At 40.9% G+C, this 16343-nt stretch overlaps 1 protein-coding gene across 1 annotated transcript in view; it reads right to left on the reverse strand.

Moving 5' to 3' along the window:
- Nucleotides 1–209: 209 nt before the first annotated feature.
- The window catches only part of LOC139714608 (high affinity copper uptake protein 1-like), a 38389-nt gene continuing 22255 nt past the window's right edge, over nt 210–16343 (reverse strand). Inside the window, exons 2-5 of the mRNA XM_071626288.1 lie at nt 5227–5388; nt 2365–2437; nt 1167–1335; nt 210–439 (exon numbers count right to left, since the gene is read on the reverse strand). Coding sequence (XP_071482389.1) covers nt 238–439; nt 1167–1335; nt 2365–2437; nt 5227–5388 — 606 coding nt within the window. The 3' untranslated portion in view covers nt 210–237. The remainder of the gene's footprint in view (nt 440–1166; nt 1336–2364; nt 2438–5226; nt 5389–16343) is intronic.

The following is a 16343-nucleotide window of genomic DNA, read 5'->3' on the forward strand; positions in this document are numbered from 1 at the left end:
AGTGTCCGTCTACACAATGCGTTGAATGCCAGTGGCGATTCGCAACAGTTTTGTGCCATGAAAAACGCTGTCGGCTCTAATGCTCAAAAGTTTAATACTGCAAATGTTTCTGGTTTTACAGTAATTGGAAGGTGCAAGTGATCAAGTTTTTTGTTTTTTTTTCCTGGGGGGGGGGGGGGTTGGAGGGGTGCGAAGGGGAGGGTAACTGAAGTTACAGGTGCTTCTGCTGTAAGCGTTTCAGTGGCAGTGTTCGTTGACGTCGACGACGATGGCCCGCTTCCAGCCGAATATGAAGTAGCCTGCGCCGGCGCCCAGGGCGACCGCGATGCAGAGATAGACGTTGTAGGTCATGAAGATGAGCATGAGGAAGTAGCTGAGCGTCACCTGGACGATGTGGAGCATGGTCTGTAGCAGGTGGCCCCAGCTGAGCAGTTTGGCCCTGGCAAAGGGGGACAATCAGACAGAGAAATCAACACATGGGACTGTGAGACAGATGGCAACATACTGTATAAGCTGTTATTCTCACGAGGTTTAATTTTTGTGAATTTCACAAATCACAGTTGGACTGAAAATTCAACAACACGCAAAAATGTCTCCATGCACTAGGGTAATAGTGCATTCACGTTAGCATCGGCGTTGATTCGCGAAACAACATCTCGTGCAAAATGTCAATGACCTCCTCATTTGCGAAAATATCTGAACACAAAAATAACAGTGTATACAGTACATAATGGAAATGTATAGGGCAGCAGAGAGGGCACAGTAATTTCACTCAAATTGATTCAGAGTGTAAGCAACAAAGAATTCAAATACACCTGTGAACATTTTCCAGAATTGGGACAATCCACGATACACATTTTACAGGGATGCGAACCTTGTAAACAGGATTACAGTATTCAGAATTCTGAAGGTCGATAAGGCAAATTCATGGCAGGATAGCAGTATTTCCCTTCAGACCTGTAGTATCTTTTTAACATGAATTCCATGAATTGTTACGCTAGAAAAGCTGGTGTATCATAGATCTTTAAAATTGAGTGCAGTTTCTCAATTAATTGAGAAAAAAGAAATTTCATATCGGAAATGTGTACATGAGCTAATCATGAACAGGCTTGTGCCTGACATGAGGGACAACTAAAGTACAGTAACAAGACCCTCTGTTGACTTACTCTCCTGCACTGTGCGTCTCCGTCAGGAACGTCTCGCTGCCCTTGGAGATCTGCTGGGAGTGGTAGCGGACGTTGACGACCGAGCGGCGCAGCAGCAGTTCCCTGCCGACCTTTAACCCCTCGTAGAACATGGCCATGAAGAAGACTCCGATGCACGACCCGACCAGTCCTGAAGACAAGGAAAAACATGCTTCATGGCATCATCTCATTTCATCTCACTCTGTCTGTACATACAGGATTATCCCATTGCATTCAGACCCTGGAGTGTGTCCTTGTTGACTGGAATACGAATATGGCGCCACCTATGGGCAAAGTATTTCCATGGTTTTACACTACTTGGTGCATGCAGTAGTCTCTGCTCCCTTGCAATCATACAAATTCATATCATCAGGGTGCTAGAAGCACAATTAACTGCTTGCCAGTGCCAATGCAAATATCACTGTTGGGCAAGTGAAATGAATGGGCACTAGCCAATCAGATCAGATTGTGTGTGTGTGTGTGTGTGTGTGTGTGTGTTGGGGGGGGGGGGCCTGCCTATAAATGCTAATTTAGGCAACTTAGAGAAATACATTTTGAGAACTGTAAATTTTAGGTGAGTAATTATGAGTAATTGCTTGGCTGGGTAAGATGAATTTCACAGGTCTTTTTATTTTGTGGATGGTCTCCACAATTGAGCTATGTGTAGCACTTCAAACAGCTTACTGCTGCCATGGCAGCCATTAATGGCTTTGGCAGCACATACTATGGTAAAAGACAACTGGTCTGCAATAAAACAGTAATTTCACAGTATACACGCTATTAAGACCAGCAAACATGACGAAAATAACATATCAATTACACTCTGTATACCAGCACAATATACATGTACCTACCATAAAATCAAAGATATCAAATTAAACATTCTCTCTCGATGTGTGGTAACTACACTAATTTTCCTTTGTTTTCTTTTCTTTGTGTCCTTTATGTCCTAGAAAATGATGTTGAAATGATGTTGAAATAATATTACTCACAACAATCAACAAATCTGTGCACTTTGATTTGGGTGTCAGGTTTATGATGAGTGAAATGCATGGATACACACAAAAATTTACCCAGCAAAAATGTCCACAATTAAGCTATCAATGCTCTTCATGTTCTGTACAGAATTGACTTTGTGGATTCACGAGTAGCAGAAATATCTAGACCAAAATGAGCTTACCTCCAACTGAGCTGGTCGTCCATTGCTTGAAGAGGATAGTGACCTCTACAGACAGGTGGAAGTACATCATCATCTGTAACAAAGATATATCACAAGTGTATGTTTGTTTGCATTTCTATACAATTTCAATTCATTAAAATGTCTTCCTCGCAGCGTGACAAATTATTATAATGTACGACACAAACTATCACTGTAATGGCCACCACTAATGAAAGAGAAGAACATCTAACACAGGAGATAGCAGCATGGAAATCACTCACTTTTGATATTTCACTGATGACAGAAATCAAGACAAACCCGGCAGTCCCTTGAAACTATGGGAGGGCATTTAATAATCTACAGAAACCTTAATCTTACACAAACCACATACAAAGATATGTAATTGCATTTTTCTCTGAAAAAGGCACAATAACACAGGACTGATCCTTCCCTTTAAAATAAGTAGAGAGCTAACTGCAGTAAATATACCACTTCACCACTTCACACTGGATGCTAAATCCTAAATTCACAAATTCCTTCCCTCCCCCCCCCCCCCCCCCCCCATCTATACACAGAATGACTAGCTCAACACTACAAGAGTATAACCCTGGCTTCTATGGGGTCTGGTTAAATGAGATCCCCCATGATAAATGCCTTTCAAATTTCCAAACAATAGTTACGTTCAGACGGCAGGTCCTAACCTCGAGGTTAGGAAACCTCGAGGTTTAGCTCTTGGCCCCTAACTACGACGTGTGTCCACACGACGAATCTTAACCTCGAGGTTTAGCTTCTGCCCCCCGTAACTACGAGTGGGTCCCACTCGATGTTAAAACCACAAAACCGGAAGTTTCAGCCCACACATCTAACAAAGCGTCTATTTATTCTTTAGTCCAACCCTGTCGGACTCGCTTACACTGCAGAGATAGCACTGCACTGATGACTTTATGCCTTTATGAAGATATTCGTCGAAAACATTTTTTTTTTTTTTTTTTAGCGTCGAAGAATATAGAATACAGTAGCGAGTTCGACGCTTTCAGTTTCAGAGATCAAGAGCATGGGAAGAAAAGATGATGTTGTTGTGTCGTGCGTCATAGGGTTTTCACGTGTAGTGTATTTGTGGTGTACGTTTGGGAGGTTGACCCGGAAGCAGAGGGAAATTGTGGGGGCTGGAGTTTACGGCGAGGTCACTCTTAACTTCGAGTTCGTTGTTTTTTGTGTCCACACGGTGCTTAACTACGAGTGGGGACCCCCCGCGGCTCGTGGTTAGAGCGCTAACCATAAGATTTCTCGTGGCTCGAAACATCGAGCAAACCTCGAGGTTTGCTAACTACGAGTGCGTCTTCACGGTCCCTAACTACAAGCTCTAACCTCGAAGTTTCCTAACTTCGAGGTTAAGGGCTCCCGTCTGAACGTAACTAATGTGGAAAAAGGCAAGACTAAACTCGGTTCTGACACAGCCAGATAACAGAGTTTGGGCTGTATGATAAGAGGGACTTTCAAAGGGGTTAGTCTGCTATGTCAAAAGGGTTAGTCTGCTATGCACCAATGGAGATATCTCCCGTTCCTTCACCACACGGGGGACAAGTTTCTTGAGAGATTTTTGATCGTGTGGCAGCTGGAGTTTAATCCAGCTCATCATTGTTCTGACAAGGGAGCAGTCACAGTTTGCACATACTGACTGCCTCTGATGGCGACATTCACAGGGCTTGCCCATACAGTGTATATCACAAGCATTAATGTCTGGGATGATCCAAAAAGGCTAATACTGCATTAGGGAGAAGCTTGTATGCTACACGCATCTCAGTCGGTGATGGTAATGCCCCCTCCCCGATCAACGGATCTAAATGCTCTCCTGATTCCCAAAGCATGACCAGGGAGTATTTACATCTACTCCTTTGTCTAGACATGAAGAAAAAGTTCTAGGTTTTCACTGAGTCTCTAGCAGAGTTAGGGAGATTTTGCAGCTCTGCATTCAGTATCATGACTGCACATACTAAATTTTAGGGGAGGTATAATCATCCGTTCCATGACATTTGCTCCTGCTACACGTACAATTGCTCCCACAAAATATCTGCACACTATTTAGCCAAACACTAAACCAATGCACAAATATAACCCTATTAACACTAATCCTAATCCTCAACTCAAACTAAACCTAAGACCAATCACACACCTAACCCTATTACCTAAGTCCTTGGAGAAAATAACATCTGAGCATTTGTCGCAGGAGCAAATGTTATATCACCATATTAAACTATCTTCCATTTTGATTTGTAAAATAATACATTTCCAACACACAGAAACATCTGCTGGGTCAGCTCACAATTACATGTATCTCACATCAACCACTGTACTATAATGGTTACACATCTCATCCCCTGTTCAGACGCAAGCCAGTTTATACCAAAACTCAATAAAAAAAACAACATATAAAGAATCATCGTATAGCCGTCAGACCGTTCAGACGCTAATTTCGACCATTCTGGAAAACATCGTATAGATGTGCAGTTTCTCACTGCGCATGCTGTTATGGTCATGAGTGACAGGTTAATAGGGTCACCTTTCGTGCGCGCTCCCATTATGCCCCGCCCAATTATACCGTTCTATGGTCGCCATACTTTCAGACGCACAATGGACATGATGGAATGCTGATTCGTGATCGAGTTCTAGTTCGAAACGATGCTCTGACCGTCGTTTCACTACACATCGTTTCGTTATACGTCGTTTTGTTAGTCAGCGTTCAGACGTATAAATTCATCGTATAGCTATACCGTTTTGGTTTAGCTACACCGTTCTAGTATATATATATTTCTTTTTTTGCGTCTGAACACCCTGGAGGACACACAATAGCTGTTGTGGACGAATGAGACAGCTTTCTCTCACCATGCTGTGATCCATGCCAGGGTCGTGGTCAGGGGGATGGGTCATTCCAGTCATGGGGTGGTGGTGGTCGTGGGTCATCCCGGTAGGCATGTTGGTGTGGTCATGACCACCGGTGTGCATCCCGTGACTCATGTCCCCGTGGGTCATCATCATGTCTGTAGTCTGTAGAAAGAAAGAAAGTGGGTAAAATCGAAAAGAAACATTAGTTCTGAGACAAATAGAGGCGGCTTCCATTATAACAAAGTCCTCAGACCTGGCTGTTTTCTTTCGTTATATCAAATTTTGATATAGCCGAACAATCAAGGTATCTAAACATCTAAAAAATGACTGGAGGACCTGAAATCACACTACAATTTTGCCTCCGCTTGGGAGGCAATGATGGACAGAGCTTTCCAAGCTTTTATGGGGGACCAGGACAGGTACACTATCATACATAGCCAGGTGTGCAACACCCTCGATTCCACAGAAGTTGTTTCGATAGGGAGACTCTTTCATATGATTTTTTATTTTAAAGCGATGGAAATGATGCTATAAAAATAAAAATATCAAGACTGTATACCACTCACTGGGGATTCATAACTATTCTACTTCACCTTGTGCCATGTACCATGCAGTTGATTTCCTCAAAGACCTCCGCCAGGGAGGGTCACTCAGGGCTAGCAACAAGTAGCTCAACAAATAGTTCAGATGCTACATCCTTCCTTAATACTGACTAACATCTCTCCATTCCTCATCAGTAGCTGTGATATATACAGAATTAATCAGTCAATATTACAAGTGTCATTCACACGGACAAAACAAGATGCTGGTCGCGATCCACATAAAGAGAGTTTTTACACCCTTTCTTCAGATGGACAGAAATATCCTGCTTATTGCTGATTGCGATACTAGTAATTTGTCGACCAAACTGTGCATGCCCCAAATCTACAGAAGTGGAGACCCTTGCCCTTGTGATCATGATGCCCTGTTGTAAAGTTTGTTTTGAATGACAGGGTTAAAAAATCTCGAGATGATTTTGCTCCGGCATTCTCACACTCGTGCCATTTTTCAAATTATCGCGACAATTCTGAAACAGTCAGTGTTTCTTGGAAGTTGGATCACGATGCATACTGACCATGTTATTTATTGAAATTTTTATCTCTTTGCAGGCAGAAATCTCCAGATTTGGATCGCGATGCAAATCTTGAGGTTTGGATCCTGCTTAAATTTGTTTCAGTGTGAATCCCGCTATAAAGAGCCTTCAAAACTAGACAGTGCAGCGGAGGTCGGGACTTGACTTCTAAAAGGCAAGATGGAAGCCTGGCCACAGATGTGATGCGGAAGAGGTAGTGACTTCCTTCCCACCATTCTGCTCATGTAGCTGCCAGCCTTGAGTGTCTGCCTGCATGGCAGCCTGCTGGCAGCTTGTGGGACATGATCAATGGCAGAGGGGTGTTTCAGACTGCACAAATGTGAGTCAACCTTTTGCAATCATGATATTGATTGCTTGAAATCATTTTTGTTTACATTTACAAGCCACTCGGACAGTCAATATAATAGCTGTGCCATAATCTTCATGAGATCATCCAATCACATGAACACACAAGAGTGTGTATACATGTGCATGTTATGATGGGGTGTATTACGAAATTAGGATTAGTTCTTTTTCCCAAATCAAGGCCCTGTTGCAGAAAAAGATGCAATAAAACACAAGTCAGAAATTCATGCATACATACTGTAAAACATGATATATTCGCGGCATGAAATTTTCGCGAATTGCCACTGGCGTTCAATGCATGTAGTGTAGACAAAAACTTTCGCGTGCATTTTAATTTCGCGAATTTCGGTGCTCGCGAAATTCGCGAAATTAAAATGCACGCGAAAATTTCTCGTTTTACAGTATTCAAGGCATCAGCCACTCAGAATTGAGCATTCAGAGACTTATATTTGATTTTCTGACTGTATATGTTTGAGGTCGATCTTTTATGCAACAGTGCCATGGTTTCACAGTTCAAGCTGATAAAACTGCAAATGGACATCCAAAAACTGAGCAAAACACATGAGGAAAACATGTCAGGATAATAAGCACATCTCGTCAAGACACCAGTTGAACTTTGTGTTTGTGGGAGAAGCATGATTCTTGCTTTCAGACTTTCAAAAGTAATTAAAGGGATCGCATAGTTTTGGTTGAGACCTAATTTCAGGTTTCTAACATTTTTTGGTGAGATAATGAGAAACTTTTTATGAAATATGAAAGAGCATGTAATTCTATGAGGAATTCAACGTTTATTTGATGAAAATTGATTTTGAAATGGCTGAGATATCCCAAAAAGAGCGATTCTAAGAAAGTGTGGGACCCACACTTTATCACGATCACTTTGTTTTACTTTGTTTTTGGATGTTTCAGTCATTTCAAACGCGATTTCCATCAAGTAAACTTTGAATTCCTCTTAAAATGGTATGTTCTGTACTATATCATAAGTGTTATCTTGGGATCTCGCAAAAAGTTAAAAGCCCAATTCTAATCTCGCACCAATACTGTACAATCCCTTTAAACAAGTGTGAATAAAATGTGCTTTTTCAGCTTGCTCACAAACAAGTTCTATAACAAGTCTGAAAACCCCCACAGCTGGAGCTGCTAGCTGCTACCTTGCACTACTACCTTGTTGATCTCCAAAGGTTGCAGAGTTCAATATACACCACATGTCCAGTGAGTCAATCCTGCCTATTCTCTACAGTGACAGGGTAAACTTGGGGAAAAAGGATTGCAGTCATTACCGAAGCTCATTATCGACGCATAAGTGCCAAAGACTCACAGTACAGCATATAGGTGACACAGCTGTGGAGGGCAAATGACAGTAAACGGGCTATTGTGGTTCAGTGTCCTCGTAGACAAAACCAACAGACTCTCAATCGTGAGGTTCACTGGTTCAAGTCCCCTGGCTGCAGCAAGCAGTTGTGTGCCCCTCTTTGGCAAGGTGTACTTCGGACGGGACTTGAAGGAGGCTGCCTGTGTGAAGGTTTGCTTGCTTACAGGCCTTCACTGCACTGTACTTCCATATTCACAGGCTCCGTGGTGTAAAGTCATGAATACAAATCAAATGATACGGACATCTTTAAAATGATACATAATTTGCCCATATTTCAATTTTTGGTTTGCTGAGAAAGAGGAGTTGTTCTTTTAAAAAGAGCTGTCAGTTTGAATGTGCTATTAAAGTGAACAAGAGACCCGCCGGTCACGCGCTCACCTGAGTATCGCAATTTCACCTTCCATGCATTCTTGCACACTCTTACCTGAGAACATTGGAAACTTTAGGTCTGCATATGGATCCCTCCCCCCCTCAACTCGGGGGGGGGGGGGGGAGGGGGCAGGCAGTCCTGGATCTGAATCTGCAATTAACAAACTTGGAACTCAAGTCATCAATGTACAAACTCATGGTATTAACTTTGCTTTATCATTTCTGGTTCTAGAGCAGAAGATTTTAAATATTCCTTAATGTGGGGGGGGGGGGGTGGGCCCCCTAGGGGCCCCCCAAGAGGGACATGGTGCCCATTTGAAGGAATTGAGATTCTATCCCCCTAGGGATGCTACCTGCTAGGTTCGGTCAAAATTCATCTTGAGGTTTTCAAGAAGAAGATGAACATGTACAATTCAGGCTCCATTACAACTGTAGAACTTCTCCCCAGCCCTCTCCTGGGTCCTAAGGGGGGGGGGGGGGCACCCCTGATTCCGCCAACCCCATGAACAAACTTGAAACTACAGTCATCAATGTACTAACTCACAGTATCATCTAAGCCCTATCACTTCTGGTTCTAGAGAAGATTTTTAAAGGTTCCTTAATTTTAGGGGGTTTGGCCCCCTACGGACCCCCCAGGTGGGCAATGGTGCCCATTTGAACAAATTGAGATCCTATCCCCCTAGGGATGCTACCTACCAAGTTTGGTGAAAATCAGACATGGCGATCTCAAAGTGAAGATGAAAATGTACAATTTAGGCCCCATTAGGACCCCTCCCCACCCCCTCCCCTGGGTCCCAAGGGGGGCACCCCTGATTCCCCCATGAACAAACTTGAAACTACAGTCATCAATGTACTTACTCACAGTATCAATTAAGCCCTATCACTTCTGGTTCTAGAGAAGAAGATTTTTAAAGATTCCTTAATTTTAGGGTGTTTGGGCCCCCTGGGGCCCCCCAGGTGGGCCATGGTGCCCATTTGAACAAATTGAGATCCTATCCCCCTAGGGATGCTACCTGCCAAGTTTGGTGAAAATCGGTCATGGGGTTCTCAAGAAGAAGATGAAAATGTAAAAAGTTTACGCACGACGGACGACGGACAACGCACGACGGACGACGCACGACGCACGACGCACGACGGACGAAGAGCGATCGCAATAGCTCACTTGAGCCTTCGTCTCAGGTGAGCTAAAAATGGCTGGCCTCCTTTAAAAGAGCTGTAAAATGTTGGTGAAAGTGCGATGGCCTGATTTGGGTTCATACTTGTCCATCATAGATGCAGCAAATGGTCGCAAGTTGTATTCAAACACACACTAACTACCTTTTGATCTCCTATACTTGATTCTGTAGTTTACTGAGATGGCAGTGAGCATATTATCGAAATATGATTTTTTTTTTTCAAATGCCACAAAATGTCATGGTAGGAGCAGAATCAATTCTCCATTCAAAGTTTTGTCAATGGGACAAACTCTCAATTAGGCCGCATTCACTCTAGTCGAGAAATGAAATTGCAATGCTGAATTACAATTGTGATTACGATCACAATTCGAATTATCATCTGCACACACAAACAAGGAAGCTGCCTTGCGGATCCTGTGATTTGAATTTCATTGCAAATTCATGAATGAAACTAAGATCGACACAAGAGTAGAACATCTATCCTTACTGACCTTCAAATATTACCTTCATATCCATTTAAAAGGATTGACAGAATGCAGCAATATCAATAGAACACATCAGTGAAAGTTTGAGGAAAATCAGATAATCCGTTCAGAAGCTATGAATTTTTAAAGTTTCTGCGCAGTCACTGCTGGATGAGAAAACTACTACAGTACAATGTAAATGAAGTCACGCACATAGAATGATATTAGGAAAATAAAAAGAGAATTCCACAAAATTTGATTTTTTGAAGTAAACACTCCCTCAACTCATTTCTGATGTCTGTTAGGGGTAATTTTAATATTCCCCCTGCCTTTTGAAAGAGGTAAGTCACATGATGACTTATCATGCAAGAAAAGTGAAAGTATGTTGAATTTTCTTTATATTCTCTTTAAACTGTTCAATGCATGTGACATCAAAAGCTGCAGTAAAGCAGTCTTCTCATCCAGCAGTGACTGCACAAAAACTTTAGAAATTCATAACTTTTGAATGGATTGTCCAATTTCCCCAAATTCTAACTGACGTGTTCTAATGATATTGCTGCATTCTCTCAATCCATAGTATATGAAGGTGCATGAGTCCTAAGAATACTTGGGCAGGTGTCTATGGGAAATGCATGCGTTAGCAAAATCAGTCTGTCCTCAATGGATTAAGGGGAAGCAGTTGTACACGGCACTTGTACGTGGGGATAGACATTATAACACTACACATTTTAACAGCTCTCAGCCCATCACCTCCCCCTCAACCCCACCAGTATAAAAGTAGAAACATATGAGTGGAGTTGCATGACTCAATCCTGTCCTCTCAAAAGTTTGTAGACTGGAAGCTAATGAAGCAACAATAACAGAGTAAAGAGTCCACATAATGTTTCAATGCAAAAGGCCACAATACAAAAAGAAAGGTCAGTAAAACAATAATACTAGTGTCTCCTGCTCAGTAGTTTTTTGTTTCCAACTTGCAATATTTTTGCGTGTTGTAGTCAGTTATTCAGCCTCAGGATGAACAAGTTTTTAACCTTCTCATTACCTCAATCACAACTTGGAAACCCCATTGACATTGTGTACGTACACAGATATCGAGAAGTGAAAGACATGCATGTTTTTATTATATCATGGGACACAAGTTTGTCTTCCTATGCGAAGAAAATATCCATAAATGCATCTTGTATTAATAACCAAAAACTACTAACATCATAAAACTCAAAATGAAACTGAGAAATGAAACCAAAATTTGAGCTTTACAGGAAGGCTAGCTGACAAGTGGGAAAGTGTACTGTATGAGTGGATATTTTTGTGTAAGCAATGTTTTGTGAATTTTGCATGCTTTGAATTCAGGACATCAATTACTAGAACATATGGCACGCAAAAATATTCCCATACTTTCATTTTCAGGCTTGCTTCTGGATGCACAAAAGGCACAAAAATTACCCCACTTTTACCATAACTTGCAGGCAATAATCTTATCGTATATCCAACAAAACGTTCAATTTCCAAGCATTGGAAACAGTACCATGGCATTACCCAGGCATTTTTTGTCAGCTGATCAACAAGTCTGGAAGTCAGACTAGTCCCTACCACCAGTCCCCGCATTTTAAATAATGTCATGTGTATTTAATATATACATGTACCTTGAAAATGTCATTCACACACACACATACACACACACACACACACACACACACACACATATGCAACTACTCTCAGATGTAGCTGCCCCGCCACATTTTCCTAAGGAAAACATGGACTCGATAGATACATGACAAGCAACCGATGGCTGATGAGCTAACCAGGGTTAAACCATGAATCATAGAGACTTTTGGGGCTGAATAAACCACATGTGGATCAACCCATATGTATGCCAAACTGGGGGAGTTTGCTCAGCTGCTTCACCACACAGTGGATTCCACTATCATTTCCATCTGTTTGGAGGATAGATTAGCTTTCAAGTCTGCAACATATAATAATAATATGCCCTGGATCTTACAGCTAAACATACAACCTTTATAGCGGTGCTTCTCAACTGGTGGGCAGCGATTTCGGCCAAAACATAACTAAAAGGGTTTTGTAATGGATGTAACTGGGCCTAAGAGAAAAAAAAATACAGGATTTAAAGTGGGCCTGGGGTTAAAAAAGAAAAAACAGGTTGAGAAGTGTGGCTTTATTGAACATATAATGAATGGACACCAGTGGTGGATCCAAAGGGGAGCACACTGGGCGCACGCCCCCCTTATTTTTTTTTTTTAAACAAAAGAAAAAAAAAAGAAAAAAAAAGGGGGTGAGGGGTGCACCCCCTCTTTACGGAATTCCTGGATCTGCCCCTGGACACTATGATATAAAAATCTCCTTACTTGCAATAGTTGCAAACATGGGCATAAAATGAATATGTCAGCCCATAAACAATGTACATGAGAACTTGACACATTGCTGGGTGGTTTTTCCATCGATATCAAAACTTTGAAATAGGAAATGTTTCGACCTGGGGGATGATTCCTGCATATTCTTCATAACTTCTATATTTTGTGAATGAGCAAACCATATAGACCATGTACGTATGTATGATAAAACTTCCAACATAGGTATTGGCATATTAACGCCAACTTGTCATTTATTCATTATGGCTGTAGATCATATATACCAAGTCTTTTGTTTATTTTTCCTATAAACCACATATTCCATAATCTCAACCTTTAATACAATAAACAGGAACAACTTTTGTAGACAACACTTAAAGGACAAGTTCACCTTCATAAACATAAGGATTGAGAGAATGCAACAATATTAGTAGAACACATCAGTGAAAGTTTGAGGAAAATTGGACAATCGATGCAAAAGTTATGAATTTTTAAAATTTTTGTGTTGGAACCGCTGGATGAGGAGACTACTACAGCTTGTGAGTCATATGCGTACAACAGTATAAAGAAAATGTAAAAGAAAATTCAACATATTTTCACTTTTTTCGCATAATAAAAGAGCTCTTGACTTGCCTCTTTCTAATAGACCAGGAGCTGGCTGCTGGTAAATTTACCCCATCAAGCCCAAAAGGCTTGACCCCTCAAAGTTACTGGGGCCACCCCCCTAATTACAAAACTGGGCGTCAGCCTGATACCTGAGGGCGGGGTCGTCCCCCAGGGACCCCCCCAAAATGGCCCCCGGCGGGTGTAATTTACCCCATGGAGCCCATGGACCAAACCTGGTCTAAAAGAATGGCCTAGGGGTGTACATAATAAAAATATAAAAACTGACAAAATATCTGGTCGGGAAAGGGGTTGCCAGACCGTCCCCCCCTGGGCCCCCCCTGGCGGGTGTAATTTACCCCACGCAGCCCATGCACCAAACTTGGTCCAATGAAAGTACTATGGGTGTACATAATGAAAATATAAAAACTGACACAATATCTGGTTGGGAAAGGGGTTGCCAGATCCCCTCACCCCCCCCCCCCTCCCCCCCTCCCACCACCGCCCATTACGCCCCTTCGTGGGTTTAATTTAGCCAACAGCACCCATGGATCAAATTTGGCTGGGGGAAAGTAGGCCCCACTATGGGTGTGCAAAAAATAAAGATAAAAGCTGACAAAATATCTCACTTACAAAGAGTAATCAAACATATCCCCTACCTTTGCTACCCCCCCCCCCCCCCCATTTTTTTTAGTGTGAAGGGCCTATACGGTCTGGAGAGGTATGAATGAGCGTGTCATAAAAAGTAATAAATGGAACTTCTTGAATTAAGATGAAGTTATGACAACAGAAGCATTGTGTGTGTACATATATCCACATGCCCCATCCCACTCCCTCCCCCAAAAGAATGGAGTTATCAATATCTACACTAGAAACATACTCAGACAGTGCAGACCTTTGCCAAGCAGCTCATTTCCACCCATCCACACATGCTAAAAACTGCCAAATTTCCTATATAAAAGCCTTTTGCTTTTAAATGCCATCAACTTCCAGCTGTGTGGTAGTGCATTATACCTTGAGCACATGCCTTTACCTTTAGTGCGCATGTATGCAAACCTCAAATTAATGCAGCTTGAACTCCCAATTCCATTGATCTCATCTAGCTGCCATAAGATGAAAATCATCAAAATTTCATAAAGATTCCCGGATCACTATCAAAATTTATATTTATCATCTGTTTTTAAAATGTAATTGTGTTATTATCATCTTTTCATACAAGTTTCATCCAAATGTGTTCTCAACCTTTCAAGTTGTTCTGCATACAAACAATAATGCAGACAATACTATATATAAGTAGCATAAAACCTTAAAGGCATAATTTACCATTTGCAGATGAAACAAAAACCCATCATTTGTGCTTTAAAATAGTTCTAAAATATGAGATAGGGATAGAAACAACCACTGTAAAAATTTAAATCCGTATAATCAATGTTAAGTATTGTTAAATACACAAAATGTGAACAATAGTTATAATAAGAATGCTTCCAGATTAAACCGTGTACAGTTACGGTTTACTGAGAAAAATACTGATATCACCTTATATTTTAGGCTTTATTGCTAAGATTTTATATGGTAGGATGTTTTGTGATACAGCAGACCTACACATATGCATCAAATGTGATATCTTGAACATTTTTAAAATCACTGCTCCCAAAGGTAAACTGGCCCTTTAAGTGGCAGAAATAATTACAACTGTATCCAACATCCTACAGTTCAACTGTGTTACCATGCATGTGGAGCAAGCTCATGTACAACAGTACAAGAAACTGTATACCTGTGATACAAAATTGTACATGCAGTGGGTGCATAGGCCATAGTGTGGTTAATTGCATGCATATATTTATATGTTGTATACATTTTACTTGTTGCATGCAATTATACATTTCGAAGATCGGCAACACGTGTATCATCAGTCTGCAAACAATAAAAAGGCGGTGTTTTCCTGACCTTGGTAAGTGAACTGGGCTTTCCTATTGTAGGTACTATACTGGTAGGCCCCTATGACAGTAGTACATGTATTTCATCACTGGATGACAATTGGTGTCAGTAACAGAGCAAACAAAGAAAGGTCAAGAGTCTAGATCTTGGACTAGATCTAAGTCTCAAATATGCTATGATATGGCTAGATATCTAACGTTAGACCTATATTTCCTATACATGCTATAGCTTGTAGAGTACCTATATAGTACTATTTGGCGAAACCAAATGAACTGGAACAGGGGATGGATTATCAGTGAGATGTAGTGTATCATGAGTCATAACTGAAAAACCAATAAATAGAACATCAATGTTCTCAGCCTATATAGGTTTAAGTGTCAAAGGTATGCATTGCTTTAAATTTGCATAGAACACTTAAACCCTGAATTTGTTAAAGTCACTGCACTTCCTATCATTCATAGCTAGAGTCAAAAAGGCAGAATTATACTACATTTCAATTTCTCTATCTAATAGACAACTTTGACTTTAGGATTAGAAATAGCCTTATTAATAGCTATATGTATCATAAGTGTTGAAGATGCAGATGTTCCAGTGAATGAATACTTGCAGAATTGGGTATGAAGATTAGGCAAATAATCTGAAACTCTCTTGCTATATTTAAAGAGAAACTCTCTTGCTATATTTAAAGAGAGTTTCAGATTATTTGCCTAATCTTCATACCCAATTCTGCAAGTATTCATTCACTGGAACATCTGCATCTTCAACATTTATGATACATATAGCTATCAATAAGGCTATTTCTAATCCTAAAGTCAAAGTTGTCTATTAGATAGAGAAATTGAAATGTAGTATAATTCTGCCTTTTTGACTCTAGCTATGAATGATAGGAAGTGCAGTGACTTTAACAAATTCAGAGTTTAAGTGTTCTATGCAAATTTAAAGCAATGCACACCTTTGACACTTAAACTTATATAGGCTGAGAACATTGATGTTCTATTTATTGGTTTTTCAGTTATGACTCATGATACACTACATCTCACTGATAATCCATCCCCTGTTCCAGTTCATTTGGTTTTGCCAAATAGTACTAGGTACTCTACAAGCTATAGCATGTATAGGAAATATAGGTCTAACGTTAGATATCTAGCCATATCATAGCATATTTGAGACTTAGATCTAGTCCAAGATCTAGACTCTTGACCATTCTTTGTTTGCTCTGTTCAACTGACACCAATTGTCATCCAGTAATGAAATACATGTACTACTGTCATAGGGGCCTACCAGTATAGTACCTACAATAGGAAAGCCCAGTTCACTTACCAAGGTCAGGAAAACACCGCCTTTTTATTGTTT

The sequence above is a fragment of the Diadema antillarum genome, unplaced genomic scaffold, assembly GCF_040938485.1.
Source record: "Diadema antillarum isolate AM-2024a unplaced genomic scaffold, OU_Dant_1.0 seq00002340_RagTag, whole genome shotgun sequence".
Taxonomy (NCBI): Eukaryota; Metazoa; Echinodermata; class Echinoidea; order Diadematoida; family Diadematidae; genus Diadema; species Diadema antillarum.